Here is a 17,908-nt window from a genome sequence, read left to right on the forward strand (position 1 = left end):
GTGAACTTACAAAAAAACATTTTATTGTTTCAATTCTCCAAAGTCGAAAATCCAAGAGCTACCAGCTATGAAAAAAATTAGAGCCCTCCCCTGCCCCATCACCTCCCAGAGGCCTTCCTCACCAGCAAGCAGCAGGGAGAGGTGATGGGGGCCCAGGGGAGATGACACAATAAAACCCCCCAAACAAAAGCATCTCTCCCACCAGAGGCTTGACTTGGCAACTGAGGAAACGAGATAAATACGGGACAGAGCCAGGCGAGTAAAAAAACAAGAAGCTGGATCCTCTGAGGGCTAGACCACTCCCCTCATGCACCCCGCTCCCGGCAGGGCTGGCCCACTCCCAACCCCTCCAGTAGGGATAGGATGGACCTGTAGGCGCCAACCCAGCCTTGGTTCCCGGCACCCTGAGCACGAAGTCCGAGACACTCAGAGATCCTCTGCGCTGGCTGCGTGTCTCCCCAGAGCTGCTGGGAAGGGGGATGATTCCATTGCCAGAAGAAAGCACCAGCCTGCACCATGGCCATGCCTATACCTCACAGGGGAATGTGGGGGTGACTTGGGAGGGACCCCAGGAGGGAGTGAAGGCGGTGTGGGGAGCACATCACTGACATCAGCGTCCTTACTCCTCTTCATTGGCAGTGCCCATGTCCATGGTTACAGGCAGGCGGGGCCTGGAATTCTCACAGCTGATTGGTCCGTACAAATGGCCAGAAAAACTCAAGAAACAAAATGGGGAAAATTGAAAACAGGAAAAGACAAAAGTCTGTGGGTGGGGCATGGTGCCCCCCCAACCCTGGGACAGGCTGTTGAGCAGGGTCTGGTGCCCCAGGCTTGGCCACTGGGGAGGGTCAGAGTTCACTGCCTACTTCCTCTTCTTCTTGGGGGGTCCCGAGCTGCGGCCTGGGCTGCGGCTGTGGGAACTGCGGCGGCTGGAACTGTGGGCTGGACCCTTCCTCTTCCGGCTCAGGCTGCGGCTCTGCTCCTCCTCTTCCTCATACCGGCTCTCTCGGTCCGCTAGGGGAGTGAGACAGGGGTCAGGGCATGGCTGTGTAATCCACCCAACTCCTGGACAGGTGAGAGACTGGGTACCTATCCCCACCAGCTCTCCTGTTCTACCACAAAGCAACAGGAGGTGCAGGGCTCTGTCCCCTCCCACCACACCCATTAGGGGTCAGAGTGAACAAGGTGCCCCAAGGAAACCCAGATCCCAGGGCCCTGGTGTGCATTTGGGGAGATGTCTCAAGGGCTAGCACTCACCTTTCCTGGCCTCTTCCTCCAGCTCGTCCCAATCCTTCCCACTCTCCTCCTCGCTGCCCATGGATTCCTTGGAGTAATCTGCAAATGGAGACAGGAGCTCAGCGGATGGCCCAGTGCGCAGCCCCACCCCCCCAGCTCAACCCTTTGTCCAATGGGGGGAACCATCCTCCTTACACTGGAACAACAAGGACCCATCCCCACCTCACCCCACCCCTCAGAATGAGAGAACAGCTGGGACGGGAAATCAGGCAGGACAGAGCAGGCAGTGTGGGGAAGAAAAGGGAGGGCTCCCAGGAGAAGGGGGGTAGCTGAGTACTCTGCCAGGTGACCCCTCAGGGTCAGACCCCCAGCGCAGAGGCTTGGTGTCAAGAATCCCTCCACCCCCGGCCTAAGCTGCAGGGGCCTCACCTGATTCCTCCGCCTCAGAGGAGTAATCTTCATCACTATCCTCTTCCTCCTCCTCATATTCGTCCTCTGAGGGGTTAAATGTCTCATCCTCGATCTCTGACTCTGACTCCCCGACCTCGGCATCACTGCCCTGGGGAGAGATTCCAGCCAGGAATCAGAACTCCTGGGGGTTCTATCTCCAGTTGTCTCTGATTCACTGGATGATCTTCAGTGATTCCCATAGGTCATGGGGGGCAGAGAGAAGTGGGAGTGAGATCAGATTAATTAATGTTCATTGGGCTCAGATACTGGGGTGTCCAGAGAAAATCAAAATAATCCCCAACTATCATCGCTTTGCAGGGGCCCCTCCCACTTGTGAGAGAGCCCTCCCTCATCACTCTCCAGGGGAGTCAGAGTCCCATCCCCCTACCCCCCATACCTCTCCCTCAGGCTCCAGGAACGACCAACCCCCCTGCTCAAAGAAGCCTTCAGGGTCATCCACAATCGTCTTCATGATTTTGGTCCAGTTGAGGGACTGCACCCCCTCCGTGTACTTCAGGTCACAAGAGCTAGGGAGAAAGGAGAGATCAGTATTGGGTCCCAGTGGACGAGGGGACTGGGACTTGGGGGAATGGTATCAGGAGGCTCCAGAGTGGATAAATTTTATGTAAAACTAAACATGTTTACTTACTTATAAAAAAATAAAGTATTTAAAATTATGACAACCTATGTTCAGGCCTATATTTACTATAATCTATTTACATTAAATTTAATATTTTTATTCAGTAAATGTTTACTACCAACTTTTAAGGAAAGTTAAACCACTGAACTGGTGGAAGTAGCTGGGCAAGCACTTGGAACCACAGTTTGCTGAAGGCCTAACAGGCTTTTAATAGCAGTACCCTCGTCTGCAAGTGCAGAGAGAATATTTTCTTCATGTCAGTGCATTCAAAGTTCAGTTCAATGACTAGTTTTCAAAGTGGAAAAACCTGCTGGGAAGTGGAAAAGCTTCCCTTGCTTAATTGGTTTTAAGTGCAAAACATGTTTAGATAAAACTTTGATATACACTTTTTTTGCATGTATCCTGCACATTAAGACAGTTTATTTAACTAATAAAAAAGCATTTTACAATAGATTTGTGCATTTTTAAATTGAATTTGAATTTCTATCCAAACAGAGCCTGACACTAACCAGAAGTAAAAAATCATCTTCAAGATATGGATCACTCACCATTTTTTCACAGAATAAAAAATGTAAAATTAAGAATCTGAGTGACACGTAAATTGCTATCATTGCTTAAATAACTGTGTATAGATACAGCTAGTATGTCCTCCTGGGCAGCAAGAAGAACTAAATGTAGTGTAAAGGCTGTATTCAGTTGCAGATCAACTTGGTTTAATGGTTACCAGCCAATGAGAACCAACCTTTTTTTAGGGGGAAAAAACCCTAAAAAGTACAAATGCAAAACACAATTAAAATTGATTTAAATCATGATTAAAAACTGGTGATTTAAATCATTCCACTCTGGGAAGCTCTATGGCATCAGAGTTCTGGTGTGTGTGGGGTAGGCACCAGGAGAGACGTGTGGAGGGGGAACTTCCAGTTGATGACATTGGTAGGTAGTGAGGAGGCTGGGAACTGGTATCAGGGGGAGCTGGGGGATTGGTATCCAGGTGAAGTAGATCTCAGTGGAGGGGTCGGGGGGTGGGCACTCCTCAGTGGGGACCCCCCAGTAGATGGAACTGGTGGGTATGGTGGGGGATCGGGATCCTGATGAGGTAGGTATTGGGGAGGGGGACGGTGGGGTCACTCACTTGAGCCACTCCTTGATGGGGTCGAGGGAGGCCACGGGGATGGCATTGATCATGGTCACTTTCTTGCTGTAGTCCTTGTAGACGATGACCATGTCAAAGTTCTTCAGGTGGAACTGGACTCGCTCAAAGTGAATGAGTTCCACCTCATCCAGCGTCACCACGAACGGAGGCTGGAGGGGAAGGGTGGGGTCAGGCCCAGGATGGAGACAGCCCCTCACCAGCCCTGTGACAGAAACTCCCTGCCAATGGGACCAGTAATCACAGGGGACTGAGCTGCACCCCATCCCTTCCCACCCTATAGTGCCAGCGCTTGCCCTGAGCTCTGCTCACCCCCATAAGCACCCAGGCGGCTCCCTTGGGACACAGGTTTGTGCCAGGCCCTGGGGAGGGCAGGGACTGGGCTGGGGGGCATGAACAGGTCCCCCACGGACACTCACCCACTCAGTGCAATTCACCAGGGCACTGCTGGTCGGCTGGAGCAGGCAGGTGCTTCTGTAGGGGGCACCATTGAACCTGCCAGAGAGCAAAGCGAGCAAGGTCAGTGAGAGCCACGGGGCAGACTTGTGTCACAGACTGTGTCCTCAGGTCCCGGAAGGGCACCTCCACATCCCTGATCCCTCCCAAAGGTCCCGCAAGGGCATCCTCCATGCCCTTACTCCCCGACAGGGCACCCGCCATGCCCCTGCTCCTCTCATCCTTAGGGGTGCTGGAAGGGCACCGTGATACCCTAGTTCTTCCCCTTACCCCAGGTCCCGAAAGGGCACCTCGAACTCCAGCTCCTCCTTGGTCAGAGCCTCCACCTTCTCGATGAAATTCTTAAAGGCCGTTTTCAGCTTGTGCCTCATCTCGCGCTCCATCTGTGTGGGGCACAGGGACATCAGCCAGGTTCCCGGGGAAAGACCCCCCCTTCTGAGCCCCCCGCCTACCCCCTCGCCTCCATCTGTGTGGGGCACAGGGACATCAGCCAGGCTCCCGGGGAGAGACCCCCCTTCTGAGCCCCCCGCCTCCATCTGCGTGGGGCACAGGGACATCAGCCAGGCTCCCGGCGAGAGACCCCCCTTCTGAGCCCCCCTCCTCCATCTGCGTGGGGCACAGGGACATCAGCCAGGTTCCCGGGGAAAGACCCCCCCTTCTGAGCCCCCCGCCTACCCCCTCGCCTCCATCTGTGTGGGACACAGGGACATCAGCCAGGCTCCCGGGGAGAGACCCCCCTTCTGAGCCCCCCGCCTCCATCTGCGTGGGGCACAGGGACATCAGCCAGGCTCCCGGCGAGAGACCCCCCTTCTGAGCCCCCCGCCTCCATCTGCGTGGGGCACAGGGACATCAGCCAGGCTCCCGGCGAGAGACCCCCCTTCTGAGCCCCCCCGCCTCCATCTGCGTGGGGCACAGGGACATCAGCCAGGCTCCCGGCGAGAGACCCCCCTTCTGAGCCCCCCTCCTCCATCTGCGTGGGGCACAGGGACATCAGCCAGGCTCCCGGGGAGAGACCCCCCCTTCTGAGTCCCCCGCCTCCATCTGTGTGGGGCACAGGGACATCAGCCAGGCTCCCGGGGAAAGACCTCCCCTTTCAGCCCCACGCCTACGCCCTCGCCTCCATCTGTGTGGGACACAGGGACATCAGCCAGGCTCCCGGGGAAAGACCCCTCCCTTTCAGCCCCCCGCCTACCCCCTCGCCTCCATCTGTGTGGGACACAGGGACATCAGCCAGGCTCCCGGGGAGAGGCCCCCTGCCTCCATCTGCGTGGGGCACAGGGACATCAGCCAGGCTCCTGGCGAGAGACCCCCCTTCTGAGCCCCCCGCCTCCATCTGCGTGGGGCACAGGGACATCAGCCAGGCTCCCGGGGAGAGACCCCCCTTCTGAGCCGCCCGCCTCCATCTGCGTGGGGCACAGGGACATCAGCCAGGCTCCTGGGGAGAGACCCCCCTTCTGAGCCCCCCTCCTCCATCTGCGTGGGGCACAGGGACATCAGCCAGGCTCCCGGAGAGAGACCCCCCTTCTAAGCCCCCCTCCTCCATCTGCGTGGGGCACAGGGACATCAGCCAGGCTCCCGGGGAGAGACCCCCCTTCTGAGCCCCCCTCCTCCATCTGCGTGGGGCACAGGGACATCAGCCAGGCTCCCGGGGAGAGACCCCCCTTCTGAGCCCCCCGCCTCCATCTGCATGGGGCACAGGGACATGAGCCAGGCTCCCAGGGAGAGACCCCCCTTCTGAGCCCCCCGCCTCCATCTGCATGGGGCACAGGGACATGAGTCAGGCTCCCAGTGAGAGACTCCCCCTTCTGAGCCCCCCGCCTCCATCTGCATGGGGCACAAGGACATCAGCCAGGCTCCCGGGGAGAGGAGCCCCCTAATGTACCCCCTTGCTCTCCATCTGCAGGGTCAGCACAGCCTCTTAGGGACAGAGATCCCTCCTCTCAGTCCCCTCTCATCTTGCACTCAATCTGCAAGGGCAGCAAGGTCAGCCTGGAGGCTGCCTCCTCACCCCGGCACCACATCTCACCTGCTCCGCGTAGAGGTCATCACGGTCATGCATGTGCTGGTGCTTGCCCAGGTCTGTGGTGATCTCGCCCACCTCGGTGTAGAACTGCACATCCGTGTGCCGCTTCTTCCCAAACATGATGGCGTTCTGGGGGAGTGGAGGGGAGGCATGAAGGTTCCACTGTCTCTCACACCCCACACCATCCCCCGGATCAAACCCTGCCAGAGACCCCCCCAGCCCTGCACAGAGCAGGGCAAGACCAGGCCAGGAGGTGGTTCCTGGGGGCACAGGGCCCTACCTTGAGGTGGAAGTGCAGCACAATGATCATCTCCCCGTCGCAGGGCTGAAACAGGGCGTGTTTGATGTTGTTGTACAGAATGTCAACCTTGTCTCCTCGCACGGACGTGAAGCGGAAACCTGCCCAAGAGACAGACAGTGAGAGGGGAGCCTTGGGCTGGAGCTGAGCGGGCTGGGGAAAGGGGCCCCTACCATTGACATGGGCCTCCAGCGAGCCTTGCATCCTCTTCTGAGCGATGTTGGGCCGGATGTACAGGTCCTTTAGCTTGGGGTTGCTCCGGTTCAGATTAATGATGAGCGAGTCTTGCTTGACGATGCCCTAGAGAGACACGAGGAGAGCCAGTGAGTGAGATTCCACGGAGCACTGAGCCCCAGGTCTGGTAAGTGTCTCTGCCTGACATCAGGATCTGGGGCCAGCTTTCCCCGGGATCCCCACTCCTGGCTCACCTCCTTCTCCTTCTCCTCCGCCTCTCGGGTTTTGTAGCGTTTCTGCACCTCCTTGATGATGCGGAAAGCGTTCTGCAGGTTGAGGGCTGGCACCGTCTGCTCACCCGGCGTCTTCATGTTGGAGGCACGATATGTGCTGGGGGAGGTGCAGTGAGCAGTTACTGGGTGTAACAGCACTGCACGCCCAGGGCATCCAGGCGCCCAGCCCCCACAGGACGCTGGTGCCCAGTCTCCCCGCTGCCCCATGCAGCAGGCTGTCAAGCTCCCCCATGTACAGAGGCCAAGAGCCCAGGTCACACAGTCAGACTGTGCCAGAGCCAGGAGTCCCAAGTCCCAGCCCAGCCTGGGGCTTGAGGGGGCTGTAGGGCAGGAGTTGGAGAGGCCCCCAGGGCAGTGCGGGAATTGGGGAAAGTCTTCCAGGCAGTGGGCAGAGGGTGGGGAAGGGGGCACTCACATCTCCTTGACGAAGGTGGCCTCGGGGTTGGGGAAGATGTTGCCCTCGTTGCGACCCAGGGCACTGCCCGGGCAGTAGAAGTTGATGCGCAAGTAGGTGTAGTCACCCTCCACCGACATGCTGATGTTCTGCACCACAGGGAGGTGGGGGGTCAGTCAAGCTGTGCGCCCTGAATGCAGCTGGGGCCTTCTCTGTACCCCGCTCCCACCTGTAAGCCACCGCCCTCCCCCCCAGCTCCACTCCCCAGAGCTCCTGCCTGTAACCCCCCCACTCGCCAGGGCTCCTGCCTGTATGGCCCCTAGAGACAGGGTCTCTGGGGGAAAAGGCCCCCACTGTCCTTCGAGCTGAAGAACCAACACCCTCCTCAACCCAGCAGGTTTCCTAACCCCCTCCCTGTCCCGTGTGCTGAGGAGTCACCTCCCTAGGCTGACGGTGGCCACGCAGAAGCATGCAGAGTCCCCATTACCCAGCCCCACACACCTTAATGGTGGCTATGTGGAAGGGCGTGGCGATGCCAAAGACTGGCATGATGACAGTCTCGTATTTCTTGTCAATGTAGATTTTCATCTCCCGGATGTGCGGCTCCTTGGGCATCAGCGATGGGTTCTTGTAGGAGATGTTCGATTTGCGGGCCCTGGGCGGGGTGGGGAAAAGGTGAAACATCGCACAGCCCCCGCCCCAGGGCTCCCAGATATCTAGCAGGCACACACAGCTTCCCTCCGAAACACAGAACAGCCCCCTGGGGTCCCAGATATCCAGCAGGCATACACAGCTTCCCTCCGAAACACAGCACAGCCCCCTGGGGTCCCCAGATATCCAGCAGGCACACACAGCCTCCTCCGAAACACAGCACAGCCCCCTCAGATATCCAGCAGGGGCGCACAGCCTCTTGGGGTCCCCCGATATCCAGCAGGCACACACAGTCTCCTCCGAAATGCAGAACAGCCCCCCGGGCTTCCAGATATCCAGCGGTCACACACAGCCTCCTCCAAAACACAGCACAGCCCCCCAGGGTCCCCTCCCACTCACTTCTAGAGTCACTGCCCTCCCTGCCCCCCGAGGTCCCCCCACTCACTCCTAGATCTGCTCTCACCCCAAGTTCCCTCCCACTCACTTCTGGATCTGCTGCTCGCCCTTCTGCTCCGTCAGCCGCCGCTTGGCCTCCTCGTTAAGCTGCATGGCCAGCTCTTTCTGGTGGGCTCGACGCTTCTCCTCTGCCGTGAGCTCGTTCTGGGGGGGAGCAGGAATGCGAGTGAGGCCTAGACCCCAGCTCAGCAGCCTAGCCACTGCCCTGCCCCGAGCCAGCCCTGCAGCCATAAGGACCACTTATCCCCAGTCCCATAGGAGCAGGGCCCCCAGCGCCTCCCTTGTGGGAATTAGCTCCCCTAGCCCCTTCTGAGCCGCAGGACCCCTGACAGGTGTCCCATGTGGGCTCTTTAGCCCAACCAGCCCTGCCCAGCTCCCCATGACAGGAGGGGAACTGCACCCGTGTCCGCTCCGTCAGCAGTGCTGCTGCTCGGGAGCTGCGCCCCAGCAGGTCTTCAGCCTCGTCCTTCTCCTCCTCTTCCTCCTCCTCATCTTCGTTCTGTGGGAGACAGGCAGAATGGTCAGAGCTGCTGCCCCCACCCTCTACACCTCTGCCCCAAAGTTGCCCTGTACCCTTCATCCTCCATCCCCCTGGGAATTATGCTGGGGATGTTCGCTGGCTTGTATTCTGCAGAACGTCAGACCAGAGGGTTGTAATGATCCCTTCTGCCTTAGGACCTACAAATCTATGAAATTTTGCCACTTTGTTCCCCAACATCTCCCCAGCCCCACCCCCACCCAGCACCTTGGAGACCTTCTGTCATCCCCTGCCCTCCTCCATGCAGAACTCACTGCCCCTGAAGCATGGGAGACCCCCAGACCCTGCTCTGATATTGAGTCTGTCTTCCCTCCACCTTTCCCACATTCCCAGCCTCACCTTGAGGAAGATGCCAACGTTCTTGACTTTCTTCTTAACAGAGGTCAGGATGGTGGCCGGGCCGTCCTTGGACAGTAAAGGGAAAGTCAGAGGGGGGAGTGGATGGCAGCCCATAAACCCACATGGGGAGAGAGATGCAGAAAATACTCACCTTGTATGCCCCCCATCCACCAGCACGGTGCCCCCCAAATAACCCTGCGCGCCTCCCATCCACCAGCACAGTGCCCCCCAAATAACCCTCCGTTCCCACCCCCCACACTCACCAGCATGGTGCCTCCCAAATAACCTTGAGACCCCCCCCTCACCTCATCCACCAGCATGGTGCCCCACAAATAACGTTGCGACCCCACTCCCACACCCACCTCATCCACCAGCACGGTGTCCCCAATGAACAGTGCATATGTTCGCTCCTCTGGTTTCTTCCCCTCCTTGTTGGTCAGGTCGGAGAAGCCCACGTTGATGCTGAATACCATTCCTGCCAGCCAGATGGGAAAGGGGGTGACATGGCTCAGAGGGGTCCAGACTGGGATGGCAGGGCCCGGGGGACATGCAGGGACGGCAGCTGTCACCAACCAGTCCACATGCACAGGGAGCAGGGTGCACGGAGCTATCCCCTCCCCTCAAAGGCTTTAGGGGAGCCCCTCGCCTGCAGGAGAAGGGCTGCATGGGGGCTTGCAGGGCCTGGGTATCTGACTGTGAGGACAAGGGGGGTTTCTGCCCATAACTGAGCTGGCTATGAGGGCATGGGGTTGTGATGACATCAGTGGGAAGGGAGCTGTGTGTGAGTGTGTGTCTGTAGGGGGTTGTTTTACCTTTCTTGAGCCGGTGCTGGTTCTTGCTGTTGATGACGAGGGAGCCCTCTCTGAACTCGATGCCCATGGCAAATCTGGGAGGAATCCAGAGAGCAGATGGGTTACCCATAGCCACCCTCTGGCCCTGACAATGCTCCCTGCCCTACGCTAGCTGGGCAGGGATTGCAGGCACCACTCCAGCAGGAGCCTGGTGCCTAGCCCCTAAGCCAGGCTGAGCAGTGCAGGCCCTGGGCGCACGGGGGCTGGGCTGGAACCTGGAGCAGGGTTCTCTTCCCCTAGGTCCTGGGTGCTCACCCTCAGCAGACTCAGCCGATGGTGGAGGGTGCGTGGTGCATGTGGGTCTGTGTAATGGGAGTTGGGGGCGGTTTCTTACCCCAGGTTCTTGGTGATCTTGTTTAAGAGCTCTGGCTTCTGCTTCTTCACCACATCCATGACGGCAGCATAGACTTCGCACAGCTTCACGCCTGGGGGAGTCTCAGCATGAGCACCAGGCGGCGCGATGTCCTCCCCTTCCCTCCCACGTGGGCCAGGGCAGCATCATGTCCCACCTCCCCCGCCGGGGCGGGGCAATGCGACATCCTTCACCCCCCCTCCACCCATGAGACAGCATGACGCCCCCCACACTTCCTCAGCACCCCCACCCCTACTCACCATGCCGCAGCTCCTTGAGCAGCTCCTCCTGCAGCTGCAGCAGAAAGGTGTAATTGTCCTGCACCTCCTGGGGCGGGTCCACCATGAGCGTGCGCACCAGGTTGGAGCAATAGGATTTGTAGCGGATGCCCATGGCACAGGTGATGGCCCCGAAGTGCATGTGGTTCTTGTCACTAGGGGATGGACAGAGAAAGGCGCATTTCGGGGAGGCGCTAGTCATGGGCTTGGCGTGGGGTGTCTGGGGGCTGAGCCAGGAGTCCCTGGAGCTTGGAAAAGGCAGGGCCAGCCAGACCAACCCAACCCAGCCAGCAGCACCAGCTCCCCGACTCCTCTCTAGAGACCGACCGTCCCCTTTCAGCCAACAAGTCTCCAGCATTGGGCGGTTCTCGGGGAAGCGAGGTTGGGCCTGGCCCTGGCCTTACCGCTCAGCAGCGGTAGGGGAGGATATTGGGGTGGAAGAGAGGGTTAGGAGCCCTGTTGGCACCGACCTGACAACGCTGAACTTGAGGTTGTAGTTGCCGCCACTCTGGATGATGGGGGGATAGCACATCTCCACCGTGGAGGGGTCAGCCCCTGACAGGTACTTCTTCTCCTCGATGGCCTTCTCCACGGACTCTGCCAGCTTGCTGTGCCGCACTTTCTGTGGGGCACATGGAGACTTCAAGTAGGAACAGCCAGACAGACTGCAGGATTCACCCCCCCCAGACCCCTCCCATTCGCGGCTCACCCCCCACCAGCCCTCCCCTCTCCCAGCCGCAGCTCGCCCCCCACCAGGCCCCCCCTTCCCAGCTGCGGCTCGCCCCCCACCAGGCCCCCCCCCACCTGCCAGCCACAGCTCACCCTCACTGCACCCCTGGGGCCTCCCTACTCTCTCACCTCGTCAGCGTCGACAATCTCCATGACCCGCTCCTTGAAAAATTTGTTAAAGACCTCAGAGGTGATAGCAGCCGCTTTGCGCATCAGATTCAGTTCCCCATCCTCCTTCACTGCAATAGTGTAGGCCACGACTGCGCTGATGTCTATCTGCTCCAGAGACAAGGAGGGAGTGAGGGGGGCAGGCAGAGCTCCCCACATCCCTGCCTCAGTGTAAGGCCACAGCCGCACTGATATCCACCTGCAGAGCCAGAGCCGGGGGAAGGGAGGGAACGGCAGCAGCTCCCACCCACCTACCCTGCCCCCAGCTCACCTTCTGGAAGCCCTCCTTGCTGAGGCAGTCGTTCCAGCTCTTCATGAACTCCCCGGGGAACCTGTCCTTGCTGAAGACCCCGATGCGCTTCCCGCTCTTGCTGCCCTTCAGCGCCTCGATCATCTTCTCAAAGTTCCCCTTGTTGCTCTCATTCTACGGGGTGCAGGGGCAGGTTAGTCCCCGAGAGGGGGAGTGGCGTTAGGGAGGCGGCAGCTTGCATCACCAGAGCCCGTTTGCTACCCCTCCCTTCACCCTGCCTGCCCAAGCAAGCCATAAGTGTAAGGCCCTCACCAGCTCTCCCTCCAGCCCGGCCCACCACACCATCAACATCCCCCAACTCCTCCATAAGCAGCGACCTCAACCTCCTCCCAGCCCAGTGTGCACAACCGTCAACTTCCCTCGACTCGCATGGGCTCAACCTTCCCGTAACTTTCAATGGGTAAAACACAACACCCTCATAGTCATTCCACAGCTCTCCACCCCTCAGCATGCACCACCCTAGTCCAGTCCAGCCCGGCCTGGTCCCCCCGCCGAGCACCCCCAGCCACGCCCGGCCCTGTCCGGACACCCCGCTGCACAGCGCCCCCAGCCTCATTTGGACATCCGGTCAAGCAGTGCGCCCGGCCCCGCCCTGACACCCTGCCGCACAGTGCCCCCAGTCATGCCTGGACACCCCGCTGCCCAGCACCCCCAGCCATGCCGGGCCCCGTCCGGACACCGCACCGCGCAGCGCCCCCAGCCCCATCCGGACACCCTGCCGCGCAGCACCCCCAGTCACGGCTGGACACCCCGCCGCACAGCACCCCCAGCCACGCCCGGCCCCGTCCGGACACCCCGTCGCGCAGCGCCCCTAGCCCCATCCGGACACCGCACCGCGCAGCGCCCCCAGCCCCGTCCGGACACCCCGCCGCGTAGCGCCCCCAGCCCCGTCCGGACACCCCGCCGCGTAGCGCCCCCAGCCCCGTCCGGACACCCCGCTGCCCAGCGCCCCCAGCCTCATTTGGACATCCGGTCATGCAGTATGCCAGGCCCCGCCCTGACACCCTGCCGCGCAGCGCCCCTAGCCCCACCCGGACACCCCGCCGCGTAGCGCCCCCAGCCCCGTCCGGACACCCCGCCGCACAGCGCCCCCAGCCCCGTCCGGACACCCCGCCGCACAGCGCCCCCAGCCCCGTCCGGACACCCCGCCGCACAGCGCCCCCAGCCTCATTTGGACATCCGGTCATGCAGTATGCCAGGCCCCGCCCTGACACCCTGCCACACAGCGCCCCTAGCCCCATCTGGACACCGCACCGCGCAGCGCCCCCAGCCCCGTCCGGACACCCCGCCACGTAGCGCCCCCAGCCCCGTCCGGACACCCCGCCGCGTAGCGCCCCCAGCCCCGTCCGGACACCCCGCCGCGTAGCGCCCCCAGCCCCGTCCGGACACCTTGCCGCACAGCGCCCCCAGCCCTATCTGGACACCCCGTCGCCCAGCACCCCCAGCCACGCCCGGCCCCGTCCGGACACCCCGCCGCGCAGCGCCCCCAGCCCCACCAAGACACCCCGCCGCCCAGCGCCCCCAGCCCCGCCAAGACACCCCGCCGCACAGCCCCCCCTGCCACGCCCGGACACCCCGCCGCACAGCACCTCCAGCCTCATTTGGACATCCGGTCACGCAGTGCGCCCAGCCTGGCCCTGACACCCCGCCGTGCAGTGCCCCCAGTCACGCCTGGACACCCCGCCACCCAGCACTCCCAGCCATGCCCGGCCCCGTCCGGACACCCCACCGCGCAGTGCCCCCAGCCCCATCTGGACACCCTGTCGTGCAGCGCCCCCAGCCCCGCCTGGCCACGTCCGGACACCCCGCCGCGCAGCACCCCCAGCCCCATCCGGACACCCTACCGCACAGCGCCCCAGCCTCATCTGGACACCCCGCCGCACAGCGCCCCTAGCCTCATCCGGACACCCCACCGCACAGCGCCCCCAGCCATGCCCGTAGATCCCGCCACGCAGCGACCCACAACAGCCTGGCAGCGTGCAACACACTTGCCTTCTCCCGCACGAGCAGCGTGATGGCCGGCACACCATTGGCGTTCTCACTGCCTTTGCTGTTGGCAATCTGCTTCAGGAATTCCACCTTCTTCTTGCTGGCCATGAACAGAATCTTGTCCTCGCAGAAAACCATGATGGTGTCGGTGAGCTCGTAGCCAAAGAGCCACGTCTACAGGAAGAGGAGCCGTGAGGGAAAGGAGTCACCCCCCACCAAAGACTCCCCTCCACTCCCTGCGAGTGCTACCCCAACCTCCCCTCTGTTCAGCGCTTTCCTCATTCCCAGCCTCAGCAGCATCCTCCACGGATTTCCCTCCTACTGACCTGCAGGGCAGTGGACTTGGCATAGACAATCTCCTCATCCACCCCCACGGAGACGACGATAGCGTCGACGTTGGCATAGTCATCCTCTCCCTTCTGCAAGGGAAGCAGAGGGAAATGAGGGCTGGGGTGTCTCCCCCACTAGCTGCCCCAAACCATGTCATGCTAATCAGAAAGGCTCATTTGACCTCTCTGGGCTCTCAATGATCTGTAGCCTCGGAAGGGCAGCCCAGGACTTCGAGGGGTAGGGAACAACCCTAATGTTGTGATACAAACCTGGAGAGTTCTAGAAAGGACAGAGCAAAAACCGAAGGGGAAGATCGTGGATGGACAATGAGAAAGGACGAGCGGTTAGCAGAGATGAATGAGAAAGGAGACAACAGCTGACTACAAAATTGGACAGAGAAGACTGTTTAGCCTAAGGGAGTTAGAGACCCAACCTGCAAATCAATGACTGCTGGGCACCTAACTCCCTTTGAAAGTCCTAGCCTCTTACTTGGGCAGAGATGGCTTAAGCTACCTGAGGGATTTGGACACCCTAATCCCAAAGTGAACAGAACTGGCATCCAAATCCCCTAGGCACGTTAGAAAAGCTGAAACTCATGGCACATTTCTAGGCCCTGGGTAGCAGAGAAAAGCCTGGCAATGTGACTCATGTGCTACCCAAAGACCTAGAAACCAAACAGCATATTTAAAAAGACAAATCCCCATTTTAGAGCCATCTCGTGATTTTGGAACATCTGGGGCTGGCAAAAAAGCTCAAAGGATCAGCTCACCACTAACAGCCCCTAGGCCCCCAAATCAAGGTGGGAGTTTCTAGCAGTCCAAATTATTTATCCAGCCCCCATTCCTGTAGTATCCGAGCGCGTCGGAATCAAACATATTTATGCCCGTGCACCCCTGCGGAGTAGGGCAGCGTCCCCATTGTACTGGGAGGCTAAGGGACTGCTCCAAGCTCTCACAGAGAGTCTGTGGCAGAGCAGGAAGTTGAGCCCCCCCCCGCTTCCCCAGTACCAGGCTCCTCTTCCCATGCACCCTTTGATTTTAACACAGCTCTGGTTGCTGCTCCATCTTCAGCTCTGTGCTTAGATCACAAAAGACTCGGGGAGACCTCTTCTGTGCAGCATCTAGTGTGATGGTGCCCCAGTTCCCTACTGGAGGCTGCTCCATGTGCAATCAACAGGGGCTGGGGGGAGGGAGCAGAGCTCAGAGCTGGGCACTTCACCACGAGCAGCCAGTGGAACTCCTCACCACTAGAGCCCCTCATGGGTAGGGCGCTCATTGCAACATGGTACCTCTCAATTGCAGACGAGAGCATTATGCTGGGTGGGAAAAGATAACCCCTAGACTCCAAAATGGCCCCTCACTACTACCAGTGCCCAAATCCCCCTGCCCCAGGGAGCCCTTGGGGCCAATTCTGAGCAGTGACCCCTGCCCCTGGACATGCTGCCTTGCTCCCAGGCTGGAAACAGGAAAACAAAGTTAGGGGACAACCTGTGGGTAAGGAAGAAGTTAGAACCCCTCCCCCAGATGTTGGGGTGGGTGGGCCAGGGTGTCTCCCCCCCCTTTCTGAACTGAATGGACTGTGCTGGGGGGGCCCAGGCCTAGCACCAGCCAGCGGGGGAAGGTCACTCCCTGAGAGGATGAACTAGGGAGTTCTCTTGATCCTCAGGGCATTAACGAGGAAAAGGGGACCCCCTACAGCAGATCTCAAGAAGGGTTCCCTAGCAGGGGCTCCCCTAGAGGTGTTGCAGGACAGAGAAGACCCCTGGCTCAGGGGATGGGGAGCACTCAGACTGGGAAACCCAGGAGTCTCCGCATGGTGGGTGTCCCGGGTGGGGTCCCCACGGTGGGTCCCGGTGTCTCAGGGGCTGGGGTCCTGGTGGAGGGTCCCGGGTGGGGCACCCAGAAATAGGGCTCCAGAAAGTCCCAGGGGCTGCCAGGGGGGGCCGAGGGGGAGGGGGGAAAGGGATAAGCGAGGCCGGGGGGGGAGCGGGTCCTGGGGGGCGGGTCCCGGGGGGGGCAGGGATAAGTGAGGCCGGGGGGAGCGCGCAGGGAGGTCCCGGGGGGGCAGGGATAAGCGAGGCGAGGGGGGAAGCGTGCAGGGAGGTCCCGGGGGGGCTCCCAGGGAGCAGGGATAAGTGAGGCCGGGGGGAGCGCGCAGGGAGGTCCCGGGGGGGCAGGGATAAGCGAGGCGAGGGGGGAAGCGTGCAGGGAGGTCCCGGGGGGGCTCCCAGGGAGCAGGGATAAGCAAGGCGAGGGGGGAAGTGTGCAGGGAGGTCCCGGGGGGGGGCAGGGATAAGCGAGGCTGGGGGAGCGGGCAGGGATCAGCGAGGCCGGGGGGGGGGAGGGGAGCGAGGCGGTCCCGGGAGGGCTCCCAGGGGGGACAGGGATAAGCGAGGCGAGGGGGGGGAGCGAACAGGGAGGTCACGGGGGGGGCAGGGATAAGCGAGGCCGGGGGGGAGCGAACAGGGAGGTCACGGGGGGGCAGGGATAAGCGAGGCCGGGGGGGGAGCGAACAGGGAGGTCACGGGGGGGGGGCAGGAATAAGCGAGGCCGGGGGGGGAGCGAACAGGGAGGTCACGGGGGGGGGGCAGGAATAAGCGAGGCCGGGGGGGAGCGAACAGGGAGGTCGGGGGGGGGCTCCCAGGGGGCGGGTCCCGGGGGGAAGGGATCAGCGAGGCCGGGGGGGAAGGGGAGCGGGGAGGCTCGCAGGGGGCGGGTCCCGGGGGGGAGCAGACAGGGAGGTCCCGGGGGGGCTCGCAGGGAGCGGGACCCGGGGGGGAAGGGATCAGCGAGGCCGGGGGGGGAGGGGAGCGGGGAGGTCCCGGGGCGGCTCCCAGGGGGCGGGTCCCGGGGGGGGGACAGGGATCAGCGAGGCCGGGGGGGGAGCGGACAGGGAGGTCCCGGGGGGGCTCCCAGGGGGCGGGGCAGGAAGGTCCCGGGGGTCCCCGGGCCGCACCTGCCAGTTGCCATAGAGACGCTTGACGCGGCGGTAATAGGCCTCGCGGTCCAGGCTCAGCGCCATGGAGACTCCGGCTCGGCTCGTCCCCGCGCTCCAGGCCCTGCCGCGGCCCCTCGCCCCCGGAAGCGCTTCCTGCCGCCCCGCCCCGCCCCCCGCGACCCACTTCCGCTTCCGGGCCAGCGCCTCGCGCCCTCGGGGCTCCCCCCCCCCCCCACTTCCAGCGCGCGGCCTCAAAACGCCCCGCCCCGCGCCAACCCCTGCGGCGTGCGCACAGGGCACGTGATCCCGCCACGCGATCCCGCCACGCATGCGTAACCTGGATACGCCCCTTCCCGCGTGAAAAACACGTGGCTACGCCACTGCGCTCCCTCGGCCACGTGACACCCTGGCTCCCACGCGGAGCCCTCCCCTGCCCCTCTCGCGTGCACGCGCGCCCCGCGGGAAGCCTGATGCGCGCTCCAGGGGAGCAGCCGAGCCGGGGGGGGGGGGTAGGGGTGCCATGACAAGGGAGGGGCACAGAGCCCCCACGGGCCAGGACAGGGAGGGAGGCGTAGGGAGGCCCCAGGGGCCAGTTTGGGGGGAGGGAGAAGGGGCAGGCTACCTGGCTGGTCTCCCACCGTTTGGCCCTGCAGGAGGCTGGGACACAGGGCCCAGGGTGATGCTCCAGCAAGGGGCAGACATCAGGCCCCGGGGGGGGGGAGCAGTGCTGGGGGCCTGCTCGCCCCCCCAGTGGCCAGCTGGGCCTCCGCTGGGCAAGGTACACCAGGAGGGAGAGGCCTGACACAAAGTCCCATTTTGGAGCCTGGAGAGCCTAGTCTCTCACAGGACACAGCTCCTGAGAAACT

At 61.6% G+C, this 17,908-nt stretch overlaps 1 protein-coding gene across 1 annotated transcript; it reads right to left on the bottom strand.

Annotated features, from left to right (window-relative positions):
* Nucleotide 1: 1 nt before the first annotated feature.
* Nucleotides 2-17,201, bottom strand: SUPT16H (SPT16 homolog, facilitates chromatin remodeling subunit). The gene is made up of 26 exons (XM_050919055.1): nucleotides 17,061-17,201; nucleotides 14,102-14,194; nucleotides 13,779-13,949; nucleotides 11,748-11,900; nucleotides 11,438-11,584; nucleotides 11,050-11,201; nucleotides 10,562-10,734; nucleotides 10,284-10,374; nucleotides 9,911-9,984; nucleotides 9,461-9,573; nucleotides 9,099-9,164; nucleotides 8,622-8,720; nucleotides 8,250-8,365; nucleotides 7,616-7,769; nucleotides 7,136-7,263; nucleotides 6,682-6,817; nucleotides 6,427-6,553; nucleotides 6,236-6,354; nucleotides 5,959-6,084; nucleotides 4,203-4,315; nucleotides 3,896-3,971; nucleotides 3,459-3,628; nucleotides 2,084-2,213; nucleotides 1,666-1,795; nucleotides 1,258-1,335; nucleotides 2-1,014 (listed from the first exon to the last, which is right to left on the bottom strand). The coding sequence occupies exons 1-26, from the start codon at nucleotides 17,124-17,126 to the stop codon at nucleotides 863-865; spliced, it is 3,153 nt and encodes a 1,050-aa protein (XP_050775012.1). The 5' UTR covers nucleotides 17,127-17,201; the 3' UTR covers nucleotides 2-862.
* Nucleotides 17,202-17,908: the final 707 nt, after the last annotated feature.

This window comes from Gopherus flavomarginatus, chromosome 11, assembly GCF_025201925.1.
Source record: "Gopherus flavomarginatus isolate rGopFla2 chromosome 11, rGopFla2.mat.asm, whole genome shotgun sequence".
NCBI classification, from domain to species: domain Eukaryota; kingdom Metazoa; phylum Chordata; order Testudines; family Testudinidae; genus Gopherus; species Gopherus flavomarginatus.